At 40.4% G+C, this 26,397-nt stretch overlaps 1 protein-coding gene across 1 annotated transcript in view; it reads left to right on the top strand.

Annotated features, from left to right (window-relative positions):
- Positions 1-24,055, top strand: part of MED14 (mediator complex subunit 14) — a 36,891-nt gene extending 12,836 nt beyond the window's left edge. Inside the window, exons 9-31 of the mRNA XM_010205464.2 lie at positions 341-491; positions 3,027-3,138; positions 3,777-3,902; positions 4,764-4,842; positions 6,418-6,577; positions 6,969-7,163; positions 7,751-7,885; positions 8,319-8,395; positions 10,268-10,428; positions 10,706-10,852; positions 10,945-11,036; positions 11,851-12,003; positions 12,223-12,492; positions 13,695-13,850; positions 14,413-14,524; positions 15,319-15,450; positions 16,485-16,667; positions 17,351-17,586; positions 18,260-18,439; positions 18,628-18,735; positions 19,232-19,357; positions 19,975-20,164; positions 23,783-24,055. Coding sequence (XP_010203766.2) covers positions 341-491; positions 3,027-3,138; positions 3,777-3,902; positions 4,764-4,842; positions 6,418-6,577; positions 6,969-7,163; positions 7,751-7,885; positions 8,319-8,395; positions 10,268-10,428; positions 10,706-10,852; positions 10,945-11,036; positions 11,851-12,003; positions 12,223-12,492; positions 13,695-13,850; positions 14,413-14,524; positions 15,319-15,450; positions 16,485-16,667; positions 17,351-17,586; positions 18,260-18,439; positions 18,628-18,735; positions 19,232-19,357; positions 19,975-20,164; positions 23,783-23,856 — 3,355 coding nt within the window. The 3' untranslated portion in view covers positions 23,857-24,055. The remainder of the gene's footprint in view (positions 1-340; positions 492-3,026; positions 3,139-3,776; positions 3,903-4,763; positions 4,843-6,417; positions 6,578-6,968; positions 7,164-7,750; positions 7,886-8,318; positions 8,396-10,267; positions 10,429-10,705; positions 10,853-10,944; positions 11,037-11,850; positions 12,004-12,222; positions 12,493-13,694; positions 13,851-14,412; positions 14,525-15,318; positions 15,451-16,484; positions 16,668-17,350; positions 17,587-18,259; positions 18,440-18,627; positions 18,736-19,231; positions 19,358-19,974; positions 20,165-23,782) is intronic.
- Positions 24,056-26,397: the final 2,342 nt, after the last annotated feature.

Genomic DNA, 26,397 nt, shown 5'->3' with positions numbered 1-26,397 from the left:
ACAGTTATAAATCTGCTCATATTTATGCAGATATCTAAATCAGTTAGTTAATTATTGGTGTTTTACGGTATTTATTGCTTGACTTGCACTAGTCGGAATTTTAAAAAGCAATCCAAGTGCTCTTCAGATTGTGTTGGATTCGCAGCCATCTGAAACTTTTTAATGCAATTACAGTTTGCTAACAGTTTTGCATTAAAATATAAACCAAGATAAATACTTTTTTCAGTTCAGATAATGTAGTCTTACTGTTAACCAGAACTCCCAGAACCACGGATTAGCTACTGAAGAGCATATTTCTGCTATTCCAGTGACATGGATTAATTATTCTCTTTATTTCAAGTCAACAGGTGCTTGGTAGAAGAACAGGGACCGCATCTGTTCATAAGGTCACTATTAAGATTGATGAGTGTGATGTCTCAAAACCCTTACAAATATCTCATGAGCCTCCACTGCCAGCCTGTGATTCCAAACTGATGGAAAGAGCCATGAAGGTAAAGGTTTACTTTGCAGTAGGCATCTAGACAACTGCAATCCATTGCAGTTTGTTTCATTTTGATTCTATTTAAAGGACTGTTTCCAAGATTTCTAGTGAGCTGTTACTCTAGATTGTGCTGTGATTATGTTGAGACCTAAAATTGTTGCTACAATTTACCGACCTTGATTCCATCATCAAAATTACACCTACTTCACAGTGCATTATATGCCACTTATGAGGAAGAATGCTGAGGTTGGGAGAAACAACAGCAGAGTTCCACTTATGGTTAGTGTTTGGCTTGAAATGCTTTATAGAGAGACAGTTCTTCCATTTCTTGTCTTAAAGATACTGTGTAAACTTCCTGTGTAAAAAATCGGTTTTCCCACATCACTTGAGTTTTGACTACCCAGCAGTGCTGTTCACTTTAGAAAACCTCACATTATTATTTGGAAATCTTGTGTAAAATAGTTACTGTGGTTTGCTTCTTACAAGTGTTAGGTGAAGCTCAGTTTTACATGATCATTAACCAGATTATGTCATGAGGCCTATTTGAATGTGCCTTTGTGTTGTTCAGATTCCTATAGGTTAAAGGTGGCATTGTTGGAATGATTAAAAATGAGTAGCCACAGTGAAGTTCCTACTTGGATAAGGCTTCACAGGTGATAGTTCTAGATCTTGGCTAGTGATATCTAAGAGAAAATGCATTCTAGGTTTTAAAGGTGTTCTGTAAGTTCCTCAGCAAGTCCAGCTGTGATATATCAACATATGTGATTGTTGTTATTTCTTACTGTGTTTGGGTTCTGAAAGAGTTAATAAACTGGAATGAATGTTGTAGTTTTCAAACTTTCAGTATGATTTTTCCCCAGGGAAAAATTCCCCATCTCAGATTTTTCACCTGTTTGACAGAACTTTCTACTGATAATAGCCTTCACCTACTGTACATACTTGATAATTGTGCTTCTTTGACCCATCTTGGTTACCAAGTCTAACAGATAGGTCTCTAGATGGTGAATGTCAAGAACTTCATGAGTTTGGGCTACAGAGGAATGTGCAAAACTTAGCAGAGCTTAGTAGCCTTCTACTCCTAGCGTCAAAATTCTACTGTTAGTATAGTAAATATATACTAAATTTACTCATTTAATAGACTGAATTGGGATATTTAAGCTATGACATATACAGTTAATTTATTGAAGATACTGTATTTATGCCCAAATCCAGGATAATGTGCTTTACCTAGAACATTCACTAAAGTTCCATTGGAGTTGGTGCAGTGTGAGCTCACTGAATCAGGTCTGCAGGCCTGTAGATTAAGATACAAGGCCATTGTAAATTTGAGATTTATCAAAGTTAGCACTGAGCTTAAAAATATATCAACTATGGTGTATTATACACTGTCGTTCTAGTGTGTGAATAATGATCTCAGGTGTAATGACGTAGCTAGCACATTATATTTCTGTTTATTTAAGATACTGTATAAAACAGTGGCACAAACACTTATGTTTCTTTAAGCAGGTTATTATACATTAACCTGTGGAAAATTACATGTAGCTGTAGAACCTGTAGTCTTTTGTTAGTGAGGAAGATTTAGCTCATAGCAGCTGCTGAGTTGAAATACTCTTGTGGATGGATAAACACTTGATTTTTAAGGCCGTATCTTGGAAAGCCTTATCTAGTCTTCAGGGGAAGGTCATTCTGGTGTATACAAAGGCATGTCCTGACATTCTGTGTAATTCTGTTCTGATAAACTTCCTCTGCATTTATCTTTTATGCTAGAATAAAAATCAAGTTTCATTCACCTTGAAAAGTTTTCAAAGCAATGTGAGGTTAACTAGAAGAAGGATTTTCAGTAATCTGTGGCTCTGTTTATGCAAAATATTTAAATCGTATGACTATAGTAGGAATGAATATAAGTGCAAATACTTTCATTTAGGTTTCGCAAGTAAACTACAGTGAAAATTAGTGATGGCATAAGCTTCAGCACTGGCAATGCAACAGACTCTAGAAGGAAGCCTCTAGGATGTTGCTGGGTTCAGCAGTTGCTCATATTTGGTGTTCACTGCATTGTTAGCAGGACTAAAACTTGTGTGATGTGTTTCGTGCTACAGCTCCACATGTGTTTATTGTGTTGAGGCAACCATACTGTGTTGGTTTTGTGGTTTCATTTTTTTTTTTTTCCCCTAGCTTGACTTAGTTACAAAGGCACACATGCTGAGCTGGAAAATACTCCAGCCTTGAACTAGAGAAAGTAGGTGTGCACAGGGAGTGGTAACAGCAGAGTTTGTGAAATTTATTTTCTTTTAGATTTTCTTCTGGTCTTCTCAGAAACCTTCCCACTGCCAGCCGCACTGCTAGAATCTTGTGTTAGTTTGTTGTGTTTTATACTGATCCAAATACTCAAGTTAATGGTTCATTTGGTCCACCACAGTTCTAAGCAAATACTTTCTGAAGTGATTGTTTTTTTAAGCAACTTTGTTCCGGTGTGGTAATGAATAAAGCCTACACATCAACTTCTAACTTGCTCAATTGCATCTTTTTTTTTTTTTTTTTATAGATTGATCACCTGTCAATAGAAAAACTCCTAATAGACAGTGTCCATGCAAGATCTCATCAGAAACTCCAGGAGCTCAAAGCCATTCTTAAGAGCTACAATGTTAATGACAATTGTATGCATTTTCTGCTGAAGTTGATTTCCATTTGTGCCTGGGAATGGTTTATTTTTTTTCCATGTTTCTGGTTTTCATCAATTTAAATAAAAATACTAAAGAAATAAAGGGAGATATGTTCAGAATTAACAAGACTTAGCTTTAAATCATTCTGCACTGAGAACTGCAAAAAGCTTTTGCTTCTAAATGTACTATAGTAGATGAAGCTGATAGAGCATTGCAGTCTGGGTTGAACAGTTAAAAGTTACCTGTTAAAAGTGTTGTGTGTCTGAACACTTGTACGTGTTCAGAATTCAAAGCTGGTCTTTCACTGTCTTGAGCTAGCTTTGGATGAGACTTGCTTAAACTGTTGTTGAAACTATTGAGTTTTCAATTTAGCTTAGAATTGTGAAGCAGTAAGTGAAAAGATATTCAAGGATTAATAATGTTCAGATTTGGTCTGTCTTGTCTCATTGGTTTGTTACTAGCACTGTTTTAACAGAGAAATTCTTACAGTTCCATCTTTGTTAGCAGTGTAATAATGTGCAAGTGAAGATTGCTTCAATGAAAGCAAACTAGTTTTGTGATTATAATGGACTAAGTTTTAATGTGGTGAGCCTGAATTTTGTATCCAATTATTAACATCAATTTTTGTTCAGCATTCATCGAGACGGCTCTTCCAACTCTTGTCATTCCAATTTTGGAACCATGTGGTCGATCAGAGTGCCTGCATGTATTTGTTGATCTCCACTCTGGAATGTTTCAGCTGATGCTGTATGGTGTTGGTAAGTAGATGTGAAAATCAAATTGTATTTAATGTCTTGCAAGAATCCTGCATTGTGAAACAATTTTATGTGAACAATGCTGTCAAATCTGCCATGTTCCATATGTAAGTTGGGGTAATGCAAATGAACACTGGGCTTGGGTCACTGTCTAAATATTTGATTTTGAGAAGCAGAGAAGTGAATGTGCTTAAGAGCGACCATTCAGTTAGTTATATTTTAAGAGCACAACAGACTAAATACTATTAGGCATCATTGCAGTGGATATTCTTTATGACTCATGATTCCTGGGTTGTGTTGTTGCTGCATGCAGTCATTTCATGTGGACCTGACTGAGAAATGTTTTATGTGACCTTATACATCTTGAGTTACTTCAGGCTTCAGATTACTTAAGAAGGAAAGTGAGTTATTTTAGTTTGTTTGCCTAATAACATACTGCTGTGGATTTACAAGCATTGCAAGTAATTTATTGTGTATCTTAAACCTCTCTCTTCACAATGAGCCACATAGATAAGACAAGGGGAAACAAGTACAAGTTGCACTGGAAGAGGTTTCGTCTCAATGTAAGAAAGAAATTTTTTACAGTGAAAACAGCCACTGAAACATCTTCCCCCAGAGACACGGTGGAGACCTCATCACTAGCAGTTTTCAAGATGCAATTGGACAGGATGTTGGATAATCTCCTCTAGGTTCCCTTGCCCACAAAGGATTGGACCAGATAATCTTTCAAAGTCCCTTCCAGCCTGGGCTGTTCCGTGATTCTATGATTGTTTGTTAAATTTGATGAGACACTTCCATTAAAAGGTCAAAATCTTGTTTGAAGAGCAGATATTAAGACTATTCACTCGTCTAATATTCTTGCAGATCAACTGACACTTGATGACATAGAGAAGTCCATTAATGATGATATGAAACGTATCATTCCTTGGCTTCAGCAGCTCAAGTAAGTGACTTGAATGATTCACTTGGTTTGCGTAGAATTAATCACCATGTTTGTATTTTGGATGACCACACTCGCATGGCTCTGTGTTTTACCACAGTAGTGGATACACTTTCTCGCTGTTTTAAGCAACCCTAAATATTTGCCGTTTCTTCTAAATGGATGGAGGAAATTCTGCTTGTGGTTGGGGTTGATTCTGTAGCCCTCCTGTAGGCTGCCCCTTACACATAGCCTCACACATTGCTATGTGCATATTCGACATGAAGTCTTCTCGCTTTAAGTCAGTAGCAGACTGCTTGCTTCTTGGCAATCTCATTTTATGTTCATGTCCATTTTCTATCTCCTTTATTCCACTCTCTGTTTCTACAGCTGAACTCTGCTTATTTCTCAGCAAGAGTGATCTCACTTCCCACAATACAGAAGAAAAAACAGGAAGTGGCCTAGGATGATTAAAACAATATCTTTTTATTTTCTAACGTTTCAACCCTTGCTGGTTGAAACCTCGTAACGTTTCTTCCATAAAGCCCTGAGATTTAAGCACAAGATACATTTGACTCCCATAAGAGGTTGTAGCAAATAACTCAAATATAGTTTGCATCTGCATGAAAACTAAGCTCCACCTGCTCTGTTGCTTTGGAAATTCCCAGTACTCTGAGCTAATTGCAGGGTGAAACCTCTATTTGAGGAATTTAGCTTCTAAAAGAAGCATAATGACGCATGAAGCACTGGCACCCTGGAGCAACTAATCAACCTCCCTTTGTTATAAATAATGTACTTGAGATAATGGCTTTGTTAATGCTGCAGTTTTTGAGGAAGCTAGGCAGTCCTATGAAATGTCTTTTAGGACAGCTATATCTAAAATGTATCTACAAGAATAAATGTGGTGTGTCGTGATGGAGAGATGCTGAGCACCCACACTTTCTACTGCTGTTTTCAGTGCAATTTTGGCTGAAAAACCAAGCCACACATTTTTGAGCCCCTTTCAAACCTAGCTAGGCTTTCTGGCCTTGCCACTATGGCCAGAATCCATTGGAGCAGGACAAAGTTTAATTCCAAACATTAGAATAAATTTAATATCTTGCATGTTCTTACTCAGGTGAATGTGCTTTTAACATGATCCAGAGTGACATCCAGCTTTAGTGACTTTTTTTACTGTATTGCTTACCAACATGTGGGAATAAAGATTTTCTTTTCAAAACAAAAAAATAATCAAATATTCTAATTTATAAAATAAAACTGTAGTTTTCCAATTTGACCCTTCATTTTTATATTGTAATTTCATATTGTGGTGTATAAAAATGTATTTATCTACTCCTTCAGTGAATAATTTCAGGGCTTTTGTTCTGAAATTAACAGCTGTCTATCAGTCAAGCTGAAGACAAGATGTAAAGACAGCATAAGAAAATACAGTCTCATGAAATTTTCTGTGTGGTTTTCTGTATATAACTTGTGCATCAATGACAGATGCTAATTTAGAGTATGACTGGCTCTTGATTTAGCACTAGTGCTTGGAACAGCAGCATACTAGAATAATGTAAAGTAGTCTTGAGATACTAATACCTTTTATTTCAATTCAAGGTTCTGGCTTGGACAGCAACGTTGCAAACAGTCTATAAAACATCTGCCTACAGTGAGCAGTGAAACTCTTCAACTAGCTAATTATGCCAGCCATCCAGTGGGAAACCTTTCCAAACACAAATTGTTTATCAAACTCACTCGCCTTCCGCAGTACTACATTGTAAGTAACTGAAAAATACCTCTATCTTCCGCTCCTAGCCATGAATATACCAGGCATTTTGTCTGTTGCCCTGTTAACTCTAACATAGGAACCAAGTGATTGATGTAATTCTCAACTGTCCCTTCTCCTTCCTGCCATTCTGTGGGTTTGTTAAGCAACTAGGCTTACAGAGAGGAGGGGATGTAAAGGTTTATTACTCAGTAACCTGACCGTTTTCATTACCTTTCCTGAAAGTTTAGTCTTCCTTCTCTCCTTGGATCTCTTTTGCAGCCACAGTATTAATATTTTGAAAAAGAATATCTTTTCTTTAAGGGGGAGAGGACAGGAAGTGATGTAGACATATTCTTAGTTTGAGGATCTGCTCATTTTTTTTTTATTTGTTTCAATGTAGATTGTAGAGATGTTTGATGTTCCTGGCAACCCCACAGAACTAGAGTACAAGTACCATTTTCTCTCCGTGAGCTATGCCGAAGGAGATGACAGCCCCGCTACTGCACTTTTATTACAGCAGTTCAAACCAAACATTGAAGAGTTGGTACTAGACACAAAAAGTGGGAAACAAATGAAAAGTGGTGTAAAGCGCAAGGTATGTTCTTCAGAAGCCATCAGGCTCATTACAGAGTATGAGAGCTAAACACATGTTCTGAGCATCAAGACCGGCTTTACTAGCATTGTTTCAGAAGTCTGTATGGCTGACATCTTACTTGTGTTGGGGCTTGGTTCTCTGGACTGCTTCCCTAGGGATATGTTGGGAAACGATTTTGAAATAGTTGTCTTTTCCTGCCAAGCCTTCTCAGCTGCTCTGAGGAGCCAAGGCAGAGCACTGTGCTGAGGTAGCTGGAGTAGCTTGTCTACATAGAGCACTGGTGCCTGTATGATATGCTTTGTGCTGCATAGGTTTAGTCTTTGAAAGACTCGTGGGGGTTGATACAGTTACTTCTTGGGGTCAGGCTGACATGGCTTTACTGCTATATAAATACTGTTTTAAGAAAAGAGCTGATGATAAAATTACTCGAGTTGATTTAATTCAGTCTGGAAGCTGACCAGATCTTTTCAGTTTTGTGCCCAGGGCATGATTGATTTAAAACTTGGATGAATGAGATGATTCTCTGACGTCTTTTCCAAATGTTTATTCCAACTGTGTGAGTACATTTGTCTTTATTTTCATTCCAGTTATCTGGTGATCCATGTTCCATAGAACCCAAGAAACCAAAACGGTCGGGAGAAATGTGTGCCTTCAATAAAGTGCTAGCTCATATTGTAGCCATGTGTGATACAAATATGCCATTTATAGGGCTTCGTACAGAGGTATGTATTTAAAGAGAAAATGTGTTTCCTTCTTCCCCTCTACTACTCCTGATTGTCTTGTCTAGATGCAGCTATTCAGCAAACTTGTGGGCATGTGTTCACTTCAGAGTTCCCCCACAATCTGAGCCTGGGTGACTGGTGTTCTATACTGCGTTGCTTTGGTCTTGTTAGAGCTGGTTCTCTAATACCAAGCACTGCAAAATGCTTGAGAAGTTGAGGAAAAAGGGAAAGAAGAGGGTGAAAGATACACTTGTGGGGTGGGGGGAGGGAGACTTTTATACCAGATTTGCACAGACTGTTTTTTGGCTTTCCAGTGCGTGAGGATGTGAAACATCTGTCACCCTTAAGGAAAGAAAAAAAAAAGGCTTGAAAAAGTTTTTTTTTTTCCCTTGACTTTTCACTCAGAACTACATTTTTTTTCATTCATTCCTAGTTATCTAATATGGACATTCCTCACCAAGGAGTACAAGTAGAAGGAGATGGCTTCAGCCACGCAATACGTTTATTAAAGTAAGAGGATATGCTTCTGTGTTTTATTACTGTATATATGCTTGAGAGAAAAAAAAGGATTGTTTGGAGAGTAACACTAAAAATATTGGGGGGACGTAGATTTTTTGGTTTGGATATTTGTGGTTGTGTGTCTTGCACTCTCATGTGAAGCAGTGCTGGAGAGAGAGGGAGCTAAGGGTAGACACAGAGCCAACTATAATTTGTATCCTTCGTTAGCCTGAACTGGAGAGCTCTAAAAACAGTCCAACAGTCCTCAGTCCTGAAATCCAGGCAGTGCTAAGGAAGATACGGAAGATTCATGGATATTTAATTGCAATTTTCTATCAGATCAGAGACCTACATACTCCATATGTTATTTGACAATTACCAGTATGTGATACTGCAGAGAAAAAAGCAAAGAATCCCAGAAAAGACACTCACATGGTAAAAAAATCTGTTGAGGAAACATCTGAGAATTGTACAGCAACTTAAGAGCGGAAGAGGTGTGTGGAGGTCATCTGCTCAACTTTCTGTGCAAAGCAGGGCTGATCAGCTGCATTTTCCAATCTCCAAGGGATGTTGAGCCCTGCATGTGCACAGCAATCTCAAATGCTGACTAGAGGAGAGTAGTCTCTTGACTGCCTGGCTGATACAGGCCAGAATACAGCAGTCTGTCATTGCTAGAAGAGCACGCTGTTGACTCCTGTTCACTCTGTCTCCTAGACCCCCAAGTTTTTTTGTTGCAGAGCTACCCAGCCAGTAAGTCTCCACTCTGTGCTGTTGCTTGACATTATTTAGGCACAAATGGCAGGACTTTGCATTTGTTTTCATTGAACTTTGAGGTTCCTGTTACCTCATCCCTCCAGCCATCTGAGGTCTTTCTGAATGACAGCCATGTCCTTCAGCACATTAAGTGCTCCCTTCGGTTTGGCATCATCTGCAAACTTGCTCTTCCTTTGCATCACGGAGGTTAAGCAAATTGTTAAATAGTATTGGCTTCTGTGTTAACCCTGAGGAATGCCAGCCACAACCAGCCACTAATTTTACGCATGACTGTTGACTACAGTGTTTGGCAGTCCAGCCAGTTTTTCACACTTTTTCAAGTCTGCTTCAAGCCACACAAGTTAAACTTCGAATTGTGTTATGAAGTAAACCAGATTGAATCAGTTAAAAATGTAAAAAAAATCCAGATCCTGAAGCACCTTCTAGAGTAAAATCTACTCAATGGGTTTTTTTATGTTGCTGAAATATATAGTGATATAAAAGCATTAGGCCCTACGTTTTTAACATTGGGTATGAGCAGAGAAGTATTGTTTGCTGAAGTTAAGGGTGGTACATTAAATTTCTAGATAGACTCTAAAGGGATTTGAAAAAGAGATTGGTATGGTTTTACTTAAACTTTATTTAGCATCTCCCCTGAGCTCAATTCTCACATTGGGATATGAATAAATTACTGGCTACTAAGGTAACTGCCAGGTTGTTCATTGCATTTAAAGTGAGCTTGTTCTAGAAGAATTGATTCATTCATTCAGGTTGCCACAGAACTTATTTAAATATTTTCCTCTTTTTTGGCTTGTTTCTCTGTATAAAAGCTTTATATTTGTGTTACTTCTATCAGGACATCAGAGCAATTCAACAGGTCTCTTAACAGTCTGTAATTTACAAGTGTTGAACCCATATAAAAATCGGTCTTAACTCAGAGTATTGATAAGTGATAAGTAACACACGTAATCAGAGTCCTTGAAGAAGAATAGGCCATCTTACTGTGCAGTCCAGCTGTCTTTGCTATTGTTTTGTTCAGTCTTTCATGTCCAAATGTTAGAAGGTAGTATTTTTAGTTTTGTTACTGTACTGTGTATAATTGAGGTGGGATTTTGTTTTTATCATGAATAGAATTCCTCCCTGTAAAGGCGTAACCGAGGAAACACAGAAGGCTCTGGACCGATCTCTTCTAGATTGCACTTTCCGATTACAAGGTAGAAATAATCGCACGTGGGTGGCTGAGCTGGTGTTTGCAAACTGTCCCCTTAATAGCACTTCATCCAGGGAGCAAGGTGAGTTTTATTTAGGAAGACTGGTGTACATTTTGTTTCTTTGTGGTTTACATTGTCTGTTCTAGTTGGTCCAATGTTGTGGTGTTACCAGACAACTGCTCTTAAGATTTCTAATAAATGACAGTATACGTGAATCAAAATGTTGACTGGTGAGTTGTGGCACTTGTATTATTTAAACATGCTTCCTGGGTACTCACTACAGTTCTCTTGTAGTCTGGAAAGCACACTTCAGGAACCACTAACTCGAATCAGTATTTGCTGTCTCCTAACACTGCAGGACCAACCCGTCACGTTTACCTCACGTATGAAAACCAGTTATCTGAACCAGTTGGAGGTCGCAAAGTTGTTGAGATGTTTCTTAATGACTGGAACAGCATTGCTCGGCTGTACGAATGTGTCCTGGAGTTTGCACGATCCTTACCAGGTATAGAAATCACCTCCATTTTGTTAACAGGATCTGTTTACAGGTTACTGTTATTTTCCCACTCTAACTCTTTTCCCTTCCTCTTTTCAAAGACATACCCAGCCACTTAAACATCTTCTCAGAAGTTCGGATCTACAATTACAGAAAACTTATCCTTTGTTATGGAACTACCAAGGGGAGCTCAGTAAGTGCCTTACAATCAGTCCATTCTAAGCCCATCTATTCTGTTTTCAAATATAGAGTTCTCAAAGTTGTGCTACAAAATATTTCCTTATATTGCATTATTGTGGAATTAATATTGATGAATGTAGAAAAGACAAGAGACAGAGGGTGCCAGATTGCTGATTTACCAGGTTACTAGACGTTCAGAATTTGTTGAGGATTCGTATAAGACACTTTAAATTGTGGGAAGGACAGTTGCATGCTCCTGATGGGTGAAAGCTGGTGTGGAATCCTTTTCCTGACAGACTTAAGTGTTTCTACTGGTCACTGCTGGACTGAAATATATGGAGATATATATAAGTCAAGTGTTTAATTTCTACCTTGGATGAAAGGGCTCTTAACAAAGTTTGAGATGTAGTACTGTACTCTCAAATGAGGTAGGCCTCAGTTACTTTGTGTGATAGGACTGAGAAAACCAGCCTGCTTCCAGTGACTCGTTAATCAATTCTCTGCAGCATGAATCTCTCGAGTTTCATCTTCTTTGTCTTTGGTAGAAAAGGCTTTTTATTATTTTTGATTGACTTGTGAAAATAATGACCAGTTTTGTGGTTGCCAACAATCCAGCCAGCTAAATGGATGTTAAAGCTAACTGGGTGATGCTTTTTTGTTTCTTTTTTTTTTTTTCATCATCTCAGCAGCTTTTCAGGAAGATGTGTTAGGAATCTGGTGAAGTTTGAAGAAAAATGGGGAAAAAATTAAAGCTGAACAGCTTTCTTGTTATAACCTTGTAGCTGTTCTAGTTTCCAAGACCTTTTCTTGTGTTCTTGACATTGCAGATAAGCATTCAGTGGAACTCCATACTCCAGAAGTTCCACATTTCACTGGGAACTGTTGGTCCAAACTCAGGTTGCAGTAACTGTCACAACACAATTCTGCACCAGCTCCAGGAGATGTTTAATAAAACACCAAATGTGGTCCAGCTGTTGCAGGTAATGTTTAAAAAAAAAACTTAAGAAAAGAGCAAGGTAATTAAGAGATGAATTCTGATTAAACAGTTCTCTTGCAAATTGCATGTGTATGTTGTGGTTGTTTATGGATCTCCTCAGCAGAAGGTGGCTTGGGGAAGATTGTATCCCCCTGGGCGCTGTTTTTCCTAACCTTTGCTTAAAGGTAAGCTACTTAATCTCTCCATATCTTTTCTCTCTCAGGTTCTGTTTGACACTCAGGCTCCGTTAAATGCCATCAATAAACTTCCAACGGTGCCCATGCTGGGTCTGACTCAACGCACCAACACTGCCTATCAGTGCTTCTCAATTCTGCCACAGTCACCCACGCATATCAGGCTGGCTTTTAGGAACATGTACTGCATTGACATCTACTGTCGGAGCCGCGGCGTCGTCGCGATACGTGATGGTGCCTACAGTCTCTTTGACAACAGCAAAATAGTGGAAGGCTTTTACCCCGCGCCCGGATTAAAGGTGACCCTTTCTGGCATGTTGTATGGAAATCGGCTACTAACTTGTAGTGTGGATCTGAAGTAAAGAGCTTTGTGAAGCTTTTTTTTTGTGGAGAGCTGCAGTCCTTCAAAAATTCTGAGCACAGAAGGAGTTTTCAGATTTCTCAGTAGATTCCAAAACTAGTTTCAATTAAAGTATTTCCTTCAAGAAAACTAGCATCATATGTCAGGACTTTTTTTCTTATCTATATAACAAAATAACCCAGAGGCTACTTCAGACATCCTTTTGTTAAAACTTGCTGGAGGCTTGTGACTAGGCTAGATGTATTCTTCAGGGTTGACAACAACTGCTCCTCACAAACTACATTCTGTGGCAGGACAATGCTCATACATTGCAGATGACAAAATGTTCCATGTCAGATGATTCTAGACAGAAACTTGTCTTTTAAAACAGCTTCCGTCACTGTGTGGCAGGAGCCTGTGGCTTTGCTTCCAAATGCAGTGCTGGTTCACTCTTCCTGAAAAATGAATATGAGCATGCTGACAGAATACCTTAGCTGAGGGCAGCTTGTACCAGAGCTAGTTACACTGAAACGTTGGAAAGTGAGGACCCATTGTGAAACAGGATGGTTTGCCATTTTTTCCGTCTGACAATTGCAACTGAATGCTGATTTCTCTGGTACTGCATTTACCTGATCCTTTTTCATGAATTCCAAGAGGAAAGGTATTATAGATAATAGTGGAAACTAAAAGAGCCTTAAATTGGTGAGCTAGAGGAAGAGGTAATTCAGTAGAGTTGGCAAATTCTTCTGGGTACAAGAGAATGCTATGGGGAAGGTGACCTGGGCATTCTTAGCCAGTGTAGGTGTGCTACGATGGCCCAGTAGGTTCTGGATACTGATGAGTTGTTCAGGTGTAACTTTTCCTTATTTTTAATGTAATTTCAGTTAACTAGAGATATTTCACGTTAAAGAGCAAGGTTTCTTGTATGATAGTGATGCAAGGCCCATTTTTAAAAGGTATAAAGGAATTAAATACCCACTGAGAAGCTTTATTTATGCATTGGTATATAATGAGTGCCCACTAGTAGTCAGTTCTAGAAATCTGCCCGTTTCTTCTGTGCTGTAGCTCATACAGGTAGTAGCAAAGCTCAGCAAATGCTGTGCTTATTCATGTAATAAAATTTAAATGGGGAAATTGCTAACAAAACTGATTTTTCCACAGACGTTCCTGAACATGTTTGTTGACAGCAATCAGGATGCACGGAGACGGTCTGTAAATGAAGACGATAACCCACCGTCTCCTATTGGAGGGGACATGATGGATTCTTTGCTGTCACAGCTTCAACCCCAGCAGCCACCACAGCAACCACAGCAACAGGTACCCTCCAGGCAAAATAAGAAATGTTTGTTGTCTCCCACGACTGTAGGTTTGTAACCACTTACATTCTAAAAGGATTAGCAGTGAAAAATGGAAAGGGAGATTGTAAAACTGCTCCGCTGTGGAATTCCCCTTGGGGCAAAACGTATTAATTCATTTTGCTATTTCTCATTCCAGTGTAAACAGCCCATAGCATAGAAACAGAAGCTTTGGAAGGTCACGTGAGGCTTGCTGCCCTATAAGTGAAAGACTTGAAGGAGAGAAAACAACTGTTTAAGATAAAGATGGGAGGAGGAGTCAGGAGAGTTTGCTATCACAGAGTAGCAGATAAAAAGCAGTGAGTTGCAGAGGTGTTATGTCTTGAGGACAAACTGCAAAAGTCACTGAATAAAAATAGTGAGCACTGAACAAGGTGATACAGAATCAAACAAGTATGTTGATGCACCTGTAAGATTTTGTAGGTGGGGACCAAACTCTGATTACTGTTGTCCTGCACACACTTAACTTCAGCTTTAGTACAAAATGATCAAAAATTCCCGTTGTCCTGTGTTGACAATTTCAGGCATTTGCAAAGCAGGCAGGAGCATCGGGAGCATATCCACTTACTTCACCACCCACCTCCTATCACAACACAGTGACACCATCTCCATCTATGATGCACACGCAGTCACCAGGTAAGGTAGCTGAGAGTTTTTGTGCTAATCTGCTGGAAATGCACACACAGCTTGTTGCGTGTGCATGCTTCTGTTATCTGAGATGTGTTTAACTTCAGGTTAGCCCAGGGAGTGCACCTTATATTGTGGAAAAATAGCAAAGCCCTGCCATGCATGTTTTGGAAAGTAAAAAACAAAAATGATTTGGTGAAACTCATCTTTAGATGTGTAATGTTTGGGACAGTTTCATTCTTACAGCTTACAACTTGCTCAGATCAAACCTGTTAATTTTAAATATCTGCCTCTTCAGAAGAGGCTTTCATTACCAAAGCTCTCTTTCTGCTCCTAGCTGTTAGAGCACAACAGCTGAAAACATTTATATCTAGGGAGGGGCTAGGCAGGGGGAAAATGCCATTCTTCGATCCAAGTATCTTGGAAAGTTTTCTTTGTGTGGCGAATCAATCTGGAAAATAGAATGTTCATGCCTTTGAGTGCAAAAACAAATTCTCATCAATCTTGTTTGCTGTCTTCCCTGAAAATTGAGCACTGAGCACTGGAACAGGCTGCCCAGATGCATTGCTGAGTCTCCTTCTCTGGAGACATTCAAAACCCACCTGGATGAGTTCCTGTGTGACCCACTCTAGGTGGTCTTGCTCTGGCAGTGGGGTTGGACTAGGTGATCTCTCAAGTTCCCTTCCAACCGTTAAGATTCTGTGATTCTGTGAAAATGACATAGCTGTAGCAAATGATAGAGAATTTTCTAACAGAACAATGGAAAATGTGTATGTTGAGTGACATATGATGTCTTTGGTTAGGAAATTTGCATGCTGCCAGCTCGCCTAGTGGAGCTTTAAGAGCACCGTCACCAGCATCCTTTGGTCCAACTCCTTCACCTTCGTCTCTTGGAATCACAATGGGACAAACAGCTAATTTTGCCAGCCCACATGGTGAGTTCTTCACTGGCAGGTGTATATATATAGTAACAGGGAGAGCATATTTGCTTCTTGAAATTAAGTCTTCCAGAGCACACTTAAGTTAATTGAGAAAAATTCATATTCTGTAATTGGCGTAAGTAGCTGTTTTCATACATGTGGGCGTAACTCTTCAACAGCTGCATGGCACGTTGAGGTGTTCCTAACATTTTAAAAACTGACTGTCAGTCACTGTTTCCTGCTTACTAATGTGAGGAAATTACATGTGATTTTGTAGCAGAACATTGGCTGCAGCTTTTAATGAGCATTGTCTCGTGTTAGATTAGTTAATGTATTTTCTCTATTTATGTTTCCTGGGAAAATATCTGGAACAGGTTAGAAATTCAAACACTTGCAGTTTGAAAACATCAAAGTCTTGCTGGTCTGACAGAGCTGTAGGTGTGCAGCATGCCTTTTGGTTGTTTCCTTTATTAATTTTTTGGGGGGAAAGATCCCAAAACAATTGTTTGTTGTAATCACAGTGCACTGGAAACCGTCCCATAGACAACAATAGCCGAACAGATCAGGTTGTAATTTTAGTATACCAGTTTAACTGTCAAAATGAACAAAGTGAGATTAGATACACAACAGACTGCTTAAGAAGCTTGTTTTGATCAGGCTTTGTAGTGGAGTACAAAGCCAAGGATGCTTTTGCAGAGATAACTGCAAGATACTGAATAGATATGGAACAGTGTAGCTGAGGCTTTCATTTGCCAAGGAGCAGCAAAAGTCCAAGTCTATGGGCAAGAGCTCTTTTTAGTTCAGATCCCATGTGTTGAGCATCCCAATTTGCCTTAATGTTCATTTTTATGTTACTGTTATACAACCAGAAAACCCTTGAATCTGTATTTTGATCCCCCCCCATTGTGTTTTTTATATGGTTGTAAGATGTAGTGTAAAAGCCTGCAAATGCTTTCATGCTTTACAGATTTTAGTGAGTCTTTTTTTACATTTCCAGATCAGAAAACTTTGTACTTTAAAAAATATTAACGGTCTTGTAACATCTGTAGGTACCTTAGACCCAAGCTCGCCATACACCATGATGTCACCCAGTCAGCGTGCAGGGAACTGGCCAGGATCTCCCCAGGTCTCTGGTCCATCACCAGCAGCACGGATGCCTGGAATGTCACCAGCCAACCCTTCCCTCCATTCACCTATCCCAGATGCCTCTCATTCCCCACGAGCTGGAACAAGTAGGCTTCTTTATCAGTGTTATGACTGTGAAACACTCATGTTTAACATTTCTGGTTCTGTCCTTCTTTGTACTTTTGTGTGTCAGCCTAACAGTCCTTATTGCTGTTGTGCAGTAAAATGTCTAAGGAAATGAAGCCTTTAGTCTGTCCTAGCTGAAACCTTGTATAACAAATTGAAAAAAAGGGTTAAAGCATATAACATAAAATTCAGCAGAATTGATACTTCTCATTGCAAAAATTAGTCTCAAACTGTTGAGCTTCATGATTTGAGCGAAAATTTGTTGGAATGAAAGCAATTATTTAATGTATTTGCCTACTCAAATACTAACTTTTCCCATCATAGAGTTGTAATGCTGCTCTTGCACAACTGATTTAGCCATCTTTACATCCCATTGAGCTTGTTGTACAAACTTGCTGTCTGCTGGCATGCTGCAGGAAGAGGAAAAGCGAGTAGAATTTTCATGTTACCGAGATTCTTTGCATGGATGGAGGGTTGAAACTCTAATGCTTTGACTTTGTCTATCTGTTACTGTCACTGGGCAAGCACGTTCTTGAATAACAAGTATTAAGCCCTGGCCCAGAGAGCTTGTTCCTTGTATAGTGGCAACAAATAAAGTGAACATGTGTCTTAGTTTTCAGCTCAAATCCTTCCTTACTGCAAGTATTTTCTCCATTCTCAACAGGTTCCCAAGCAATGCCAACTAGCATGCCTCCACCTCGGAAACTACCTCAGCGCTCTTGGGCTGCATCCATACCTACTATCCTCACCCACAGTGCCTTGAATATTCTGCTGTTGCCCTCTCCTACCCCTGGGCTTGTGCCAGGCCTAGCTGGCAGCTATCTTTGCTCCCCTCTTGAGCGATTCCTTGGATCAGTGATTATGAGGAGGCATCTTCAGAGGATCATACAACAGGAAACGGTATGGTTTAGGTTGTTTTAATATTGACCTGCAGGTATGACTTCACAGCTGTTCTTTTTCATACTTCTGTACTCCATGTCTTTCAAATCAGGCACAAAGTGAAATGCTTCAAGTATAGTAAGCTTTTTGTGTTCAGCTTTTGTTTTACTCCTGAATCTTGATGTCTGAAGCATCAAAACTTGGAAACAGCATTTAGTTTCTCTTCTTTTCCACACAAATTAGAAGTGGAAAGCCCGTTTGGTCGGGGGGAATTTGATAACTGATAGGATAGCAAGATGATAACCAGATTTTCACGTGCCATGGCTCCTGTGAGTTCAGCATGTCCATTGGGGGTTAACTACAAGAGCCACAGGGTTACTGTTGGATGCCACTATTTGGCAGGAGGGCCCAAGCAGTTAGTTACTGAACTACACAGTTAGGAATGTTGCTTTAGAGTTTGGGACAGACAATGTGTGGCTCTTCATTTCTTAGGCATTGATTCAGTGACAGAGAAGGAAGCCAAATCTCGCATAAGCTTCATTCTTAAAGCAGTTTTACCTGTATAGAAACATCAGATGTTTCTGGAAGGAGGGTAGATTGATCCCTAGAGTCTTGGGAGAAAAGGAGGAGGGGTGTGTGTTTGTGTGTTCATGCATTTATTGAATGACTGACTGTGACTCTTCTTTTTATGCAGCTACAGTTATTAAACTCCAATGAACCGGGCGTAATTATGTTTAAGACGGAGGCACTGAAGTGTAGGGTTGCTCTCAATCCCAAAACCAACCAGACCTTGCAACTGAAAGTAACACCTGAAAATACAGGACAGTGGAAATCAGAGGAGTTACAGGTTTTGGAGAAGTTCTTTGAAACAAGGGTGTGTACTCAAATCATTAGTGTTTAAATCTTTTAACCTCTGGTGGTGTTTCGCGTGATATTGATGACTTTCACTGGCACGTGTAAGGGCTGTAAAATATAAAAGTAACAGCTGTGCATGCTGGTTACTATGTTAAATGATATAGCTATTATCTAAAGAAGCAATGCTAAATAGAGTCTTGTCTTTAGGTTGCAGGACCACCTTTTAAAGCAAACACCCTAATAGCCTTCACAAAATTACTAGGGGCTCCAACGCATATCCTCAGGGACTGCGTCCACATCATGAAACTTGAGCTGGTAAGTTAACCGTTCTACTGAGTTCACCCAACTTCAGTTATTACATGTTTTTTTAAAAGGCAGTGTATCTTTATCTATAAACAAATTAATTACTCTAAATAAATACATATATTCTACCATTCTATGGTTATGTAATTATATATTCTACCATTCAGGTTATGTAATGTTATTATGAGAAGTTTTCGTTTTACTACTAGTTCTCCTGGAAATTCCTAAAATGTCTGCTCTTAAGCTGATGATTTGGAGAAACTGCACGCACGTTACCGCACAATAGGCCCATGTGTAGGCTGGCCAGAGTTTTTAGTGTTAATATTCTTGTTAACTCTCTGCTCCATTCTTTTAGAGTTATTCTGACTTAGGTTAAACATGGCAAGGTCTGCAAGCGTAGCTTAGAGAGGCACGTTCGACTTTCTTATACATTACTGGTTCATAGCCACGTATGTCACTGACCTGAGACCTTTGCTGTTCTTTCTGTGGTGCTCCTCTTTCTAAACAGTTCCCTGATCAGGCAAGTCAGCTGAAATGGAACGTGCAGTTTTGTTTAACAATTCCTCCCAGCGCCCCGCCAATTGCGCCTCCAGGAACACCTGCTGTCGTGCTGAAATCCAAAATGTTGTTTTTTGTAAGTAGAGCTGCCTGTTTTAAACCTTTTGTGGGCCACGCACCTTTGAAATCGTCACGGGTTAGCAGCAAAACACCAGCACGCTGGCTCTGACAGCTGTAATAGCTAAAGATGTTCTGCCGCGTGGAAGCCTAGATTTGCATGCGTCTCTCTTGTAATGAGCTCAGTTAGTGTTCCTGTTCTCCCTCCTGTAAAAGCACAGCAAATCTTCCTGTTTTGTTGTCTTGGGAGAGATGTTTACAACAGATAAAGTTCAATTCCCTCTGGGCTGCGAGTATCTTCAGGCTTCTAGGTGTTTTATACTTCTTTGAGTCACTAACCACCCAGGTTAAGTGAGAACACTCATTAGTGGTGCTGGGAGAGGAGAGCAGGAATGAAGTGTTTCAAATAAATTTGTATTGGTGGCGTCTCTGAGGCAACGGTCACTGTAGGGTGCTTTTAAGAAGAAAATAGTCTTCAGTCAATTGATAACTTCTCTGTTAGAGAACTGATGTCTGAAAACTGAAGGGGTGGCAGTGCATGCTGTATGTGGGCCTGAAGTGTTTTAACTGCTTTGGAAGTTGTGCCGGAGTATGTGGTTGTGCAATTTAACACACTGTTTGGGTTTTTTCCTGCAGCTCCAGCTAACGCAGAAAACAACAGTCCCACAGGAAGCTGTTAGTATTATTGTCCCAATTATTTATGATATGGCTTCGGGTACAACGCAACAGGCTGACATTCCCAGGCAGCAGAACTCTTCTGTTGCTGCTCCAATGATGGTTAGCAATATTCTAAAGAGGTTTGCTGAAATGAACTCACCACGACCAGGTACTGTACACGTCCAGTAGATATATTCTCTTCACCCAGACACCTGTGACAAATCTCCAGTGTAAAACTAAACTTGGTTTCTTACTTCTTTAGTGACACAAACTCCTGATGTGACAGGCAATAGATAGCTTAATAGCAAGTACTGGCAACATAGCAGAAGGTGACCCTGACGATTCAGACTGGATTTTGCTGTTCTGCCCAAGTGATAGGTTGCACCTTGTGTTGGCCCAACTCTTGCTGGACTACATTTTAGCAAATGGGCCCAGAATCGGCCACAAGAAATACGCTATGGTCGAATGTCTGTTTTTATGGTTAATTATGAAGTTACTGAGCTTAACAGTAGGATATAAAGGGATGTTGAAATAGTTATCAGAACTTGTCCACATGCTGTGAATGATTTAAAAGTAATTGGAACAATTGCATGCTCCTTTGATAGCGTGTACACTCACAGAGGCGCATACAGTTCTGCCCACCAAACATGCTGTGAAGTGCTTGAGCTAAATAGATTGTTCTGAATGTTTATTGCCCCACAGGTAGTGTGTACTGTGAGCAACGTTGTGCTTTGCTTTCCCTCTTGTTTGTCACGCCTTTGTTTTCTTTTTTAAATATCTGAAACATTGAACAAGAGCAGCAGGTTCTTCAGGCAGCATGTTGTCTGCAAGCAGTGGTTTGGAGTCTTAATTCACAGATACCTCTTCAGAACTTTCAGTTCAGTACAGTACAGTAGAACTTTCAGTTCTAGTGTAGTAGAACTAAAAGACTAAGCCTTTTCCTAATAACCCAGTGAACAGAGTGAAGTTGTGAATCCAGAGGGTGAATTCTATTCTGTGTAGTTACTGATCTCGTTGTTAGGCAGTAGTTTTAAACTATGTTTGATGGTTTATTTCAGTTGCTAGCACATGATCAGTGTTTATCTTAAATTAGTGTGGATATGCCTATAGTTCTGAAAATTGTGATGAAATTGAAAGTGACATGCATTTTTTGTTTAATATATAGTAGTAGTGTAGGAAAGTAGGAGAGAGTAGCCTTGAGGGCATGTGGGGTTGCCTGTAAGACTTCTGTATCTGGTAGAGGACTGTTGTTTGTGTAGCACTTTTATTTCAAGATATATTAACTAAACTTTAGGTGCTTCTTTTGGAAGGTGCTTCCCCGTTGAGTTTCCCCAGTGTGGGGAAGAGTAGATACTTGTTTTTCTGTTTGTTATTGCACTAAGTTGTACTTGAAGGTAAACCCTCCACAAAATATTGCAGCATAGGGAGCAATTGTCAAAGCTGCTCCTGAATATCCCAAGAGAAGTGTCTTCTGATGGTCATTAGATAGATGAGGATAGATAATTTTTGTTTGTCACACAAGCTTTGCAGTGATTTGGGAATGCAGTACAGGGAGCAGGGGGGAAAAAAAAAGCTTGTGTGAAGAGTTTGTGGCCCCAAGGAGGACCTTATCCAGGTGAAGGATAATGTAGCTACCTAAGCAGAAGACATTTCTGGTAGTCTTTCTTCTGACTTGTAGAAAGAATGAGTGATTCTGTCTGTATTTATTTATTTCCACCATCTAAACAAAGCAGAATCTTCCCTGAGGGTGCTTGAAATATGGTTTTCTTACTTGTCAAAACTTCCACTATTATCTCTGCTGAAAGAGAACAAGATGCCTTCTTTTCTTTGCCATTGAAAAGAGAGCCAACAGATGAAAGTAGATAGTTGGGAGACTTCTTTTACAACAGCAGTACACAGGAGATCCCCGATGCATATCCTTTGTGTTCTGATGTTTTTGCTCTGTACCCAGGATTTTCCTCCCTATGTTAGCTCTGCTGCTGCACTAATTGCAATGTGCTTGGCTTAAGTGAATTTTTCACCACTTCAGTCAGAAAGGACCAGGGCTTCCCACCGTGCACGTCTGATATTACTGGCACTTTCATTGTAACCCGTAATCGGTGTTGCCTCATTTTGGCTGTATCTTTTTTTACCTTTCTCTCTTTGTGAGGAAGTATTTTGTATTTGGCTTAATTTTCCTCTTAATAAAATGGTAGTGCCTGAAAAGTAAGTTCTTTTGGCAGAGTTTTCTTTTCAGATTTGTGGGCAAACATATTGTGTTTAACAGTACAACGCTGACTCATTGCAAGTACGCTGTCTTTCTGAGATCACTTTGAGATTGATTGCGGGGGAAAACAAAGTTATTTTGGGGAAATAATGACATGAACAGAGATGGAATCAGTTCCCTGGAATAACAGCAGTAAACTTGAGCTGTAAGTCTACAGCCTGCATTACGTAGTGGACATCAGTCTGGTAAAGAAATAAAAGTCCCTACAGATACTGGAGGTGACCCTTAGAGAGGAGTTCCAGAGACTCATGTGATATTTCTTAAAGCACTTCAGAACTAAACATTTTCCAGTGTCTGAATTTCAGTGATGCAGCGGAGGGTGTTTAGCCCAGATTTGTAGTTTTAATATGATAATGAATTGCCTCTAAATTATCTTGGGAGTCCCTAGTTTGGCAGTTAGGATTAATGCATCCCAGCAAGCTCTGCTCTTATCTCTGTGCTCACGCTGTTGCTTCCTCGGCATCAAAATTCAATGTCTTCTAATTGGTGTTTCTTGAAATATGCAGGAAAAATTTAGCCCACAGTGACCAGGATGAGACAGTGCCTATTAATTGTAGTCTTTTACCAGGAAACAGTAGATGGAAGTCACAGCTGCCTAATACTTCACCATTTGTTGTTCTAATTAAAACCCTTTTGATCCTGTCGGTTTTAACTTTTTTAAGCAATTTCAGGATGTGTGTGTGTGTTTTTGTCCAGAAATGCTGATATTCAGATCTCGAGACAGCTGTGCCTGGTTTTTCCTCTCTATATTAGATCTCAGCTGTCAAAACAAAAACATTTGCTCCTTAATTTTGTTCTGCAGTTTATACCTCAAGGGTAGAGCCAAAGCAATTTGGTCGAAAGAAAGAGATTTCTGATTTTTGCCCAGTCTTGGAATTACAAACATTTCCAAAATTAGGCTTAGGACAGAAAACATCTGAAACGGCTGTTTCAGACTTGAGTCTTAAAAAATGCATAGTTCTGCTCTTAATACAAATAAGCTGGAACATAAGAGGTTCCAAAGAAATACAAGGAAGACTTTCTTCACAGTGAGAGTGAGAGAGCACTGGAACAGGCTGCCCAGGTGGGTTATTGAGTCTCCTTCTCTGGGGACATTCAAAACCTACCTGGACGAGTTCCTGTGTGACCTACTCGAGGTGGTCCTGCTCTGACGGGGGGGGTTGGACTAGATGATCTTTCAAGGTCCCTTCTAACCCTTAAGATTCTGTGTGATTCTGACTCAAAGAATGGGACAGGGTGGGGGGATTTCTTTATAAGTGCTTAGTTGCCAGTTGGGATTAAGTCGTGCTTTTAATGAACAACATAGAACCATCTGTTCTATTCAATCTGACGCTCGAGAGCGATCACAAGGGCTTCCCTGCGAGGTCCCCATTCCCCCATCCTGACCACCCTCGGAAGCAGTGGGGCTTTGAAGGGGCTGGGCGAGTGGCGTGTCGGTGTGGGGGTCGCGTTGAGGGGTGGCTGCGGAGGGCGCTGGGGTACGCGGGGCGGCTCTAACGTGTGTTTCTCTCCCCGTTGCAGGTGAATGCACGATATTCGCGGCCGTTCGTGACCTGATGGTTAATCTTACGCTGCCCCCTGGTGGGCGTCCCTAGACACTTTTAAAAGAAGGCTGAAAAGTGAGACAAAACGGCAAAAAAACCTTCACAGAAAGTCCCCCATCACACCCCACCCCCTAAAAAAACCCCACCCACTGAACAAAAAAAACCCCAACACCAAACAAACAAAAAGGTCTCTATCTAGGAAAGCCTTCGGTTAAAAGAGGACGTTTTAATCTCACTTCTTTTTTTTTTTTTTAAGAAAAAAAAGAGCTAACTATAATAAAACTGGCAAACTTTTCAGGGATGCACTTTCATCAAATGAGTTTCACCACGACTTTTGTATAGTGCTGTTGTATAGCGTGTTTTAATGGGAGACACTCGAAGCTAGGTCATGGATTTGAGGTATCAGCTTGCTGGTAATAGATTTAATATTCTGTTTTATACTATAAAGATTATGAAAATGCCAAACTTGTTTGGTTTTGGTTTTTTGTTTTCCTGTTTTGTTTTTTTTTTTTTCTTATGTTTTGGTGTAATAGTCTTTTTTTAAGGCAGGTCTGTCATTTTTGAATACTGTAAAACTGTGACAAACTTTATATTGAAGCTGTATTTTAATATGACTGCTTTGAATCCTTAAACAATTTATTTGGGCTTGTTGTAAACATGTCCCCAAAAAACAATATTTAATAAACTGGATTAAAAAATCTTAAACTGGGTGTCATATCATCTTAAACGTTATTCCTCTCTGCTCTAGCCACTGGCCAGATCTCTTGCATTCACACTTACTTGGCTGTCTCTGTATGGGATCTTGTTTCTGCATACAAACACCTGCTGCTAACTTAAAAAACAACCCAAAATCTTATTTATTTATTCTGTGGGTTTGGTTTGTTCCAAGTCCTAAGCAGTTTGTTAGCATTCCTGGTTTTATAACTAACCAACTAGTTACTGAAAACGGTGCTTCATTTCTTACACTCATAAGGAACTGCATCTGTTCTATCCCAAAAGCAAAGTGCAAGGGGAGAAGTTGCTTTTTTTCAACTATAGTGGGATTTGTAGTTGTTGTCGTGGTTTAGGCCCATCAGGGAACAAAAGACCACAATTAGCCTAAAGTACTGAAGAGGCTGAGAACTGCCAAAGGGCAGGGAGGGCTTAATTGCCGCTTAAGGTCCAGGACAAAACAGAGCAGGCTACTCGGCTTGGGGAAGAAAACAGAAAATAATTTAATGCAATATCAACTAAAACATAACCTTAAAACCTCAAAACATAACCAAAATAAAACAACAGAGTGGTACAACAATGAAGAGTCTGACTAGCCCTTTAAGAACACCTTCTTGCCACACCTCCCCTCTTCCCGGGCTCAGAGCCCTGATCCCAGGGTTTTTACCTCCTCTGCCCCTGAACGGCTCAGGGGGGCAGGCAGTGGGGGTTTCAGTCAGTCTATTCGCGATAGCTTCTGTCGTTTGTCCCTCCTCAGGGCAGGTGGGCTCCCCACCTGTCCTCCTTGCAAGTCCATGGGGTAACTCACACGCATGGCAGCCCTGCACGGGCTGCTCCGACATGCACTTATTCCAAAGGCTGCAGCTCCTCTCTGCCTCTCGTGTGGGGCTGCTCTGCAGCACACAGGCTCTCCAGCACGGCCTGGGCCATGGCCGTCTCCCCACACAGTCCCTCGCCCGTCCGGGCTCACTCACATGGAGCTGCTGGTGGCTCTCAGTCCTGCCACGGATCTCCATAGGTTGCAGGGGCACAGCTTGCATTCTCGCTACGCCTTGCAGGGGGGTCTCTGGTCTATTGCTTCTCCTTCCTTCCTCCTTCTCTGGCTGTAGGGTCGTTGTGGTCGCCTCCGTCTTGTATCACTCTTACACCTCCTGCCAGCACTTCAAATTCCCGTCTCTAAATAGTGATGGCAGAGGCGCCAGATTGGCCCAGGCGGGCCGGAGGTGGGTCTGAACCCAGGAGCCGGGGGAGAGTCTGCAAACTCTTTACTGGGTCTTCACTGCAACCCGCTGCCCCTGTTACTAAGCCAAAAGCTGCTCCTTGCTAAACCAGAACAGCAGTTAAAGACACACCTATAATAAGAGACTCTTATTTGTGTTATTGTAAAGGCAGGTAAGGTGGGAGCGTGAACGGTATACCATGAAACTGGAGAAGCTGATCCAAAAGAGAACCCTCACGTTTAACTTTTTGAATTGAGTGGGTATAGATAACTTTGTCAGCGATGACTGAAGACTCTTGAATAAGATTTCCATCCTTAGGAATTACTCTGTCATTTAAGTGTTTGTCCTCAATGGATCAGTGTTCTCAAATTTTGATTAGGGTCAGTCCGTTTCCTGGCTTGATGCAAGGGCAGCTTTCCGCTGTGGTGTCTCAATCCCTTTGCAGAGTGCTGTCAGTTCCTTGCTCAGCTGAAGGATCTTTGACACTAATTTTGAAAGTCTCTAGGTGGCTGTATTCTATCCTGCCTTACTGGCTTGAAGGCTGCCCATTGCCCCTACGACTGTCGCAGCTCTTCTTTCCAGATGAACCAACAAGTCTCTCTCAAAGCTCTTGCCATTGTAAATAATCTTTTGGCTGGTGTCCGCTTCAGATTTCAGCCTT

The sequence above is a fragment of the Colius striatus genome, chromosome 1 (assembly GCF_028858725.1).
Source record: "Colius striatus isolate bColStr4 chromosome 1, bColStr4.1.hap1, whole genome shotgun sequence".
Taxonomy (NCBI): Eukaryota; Metazoa; Chordata; class Aves; order Coliiformes; family Coliidae; genus Colius; species Colius striatus.
The sequence above is the reverse complement of the archived record's forward strand: the minus strand, read 5'-3'. Positions and strand labels throughout refer to the sequence as shown.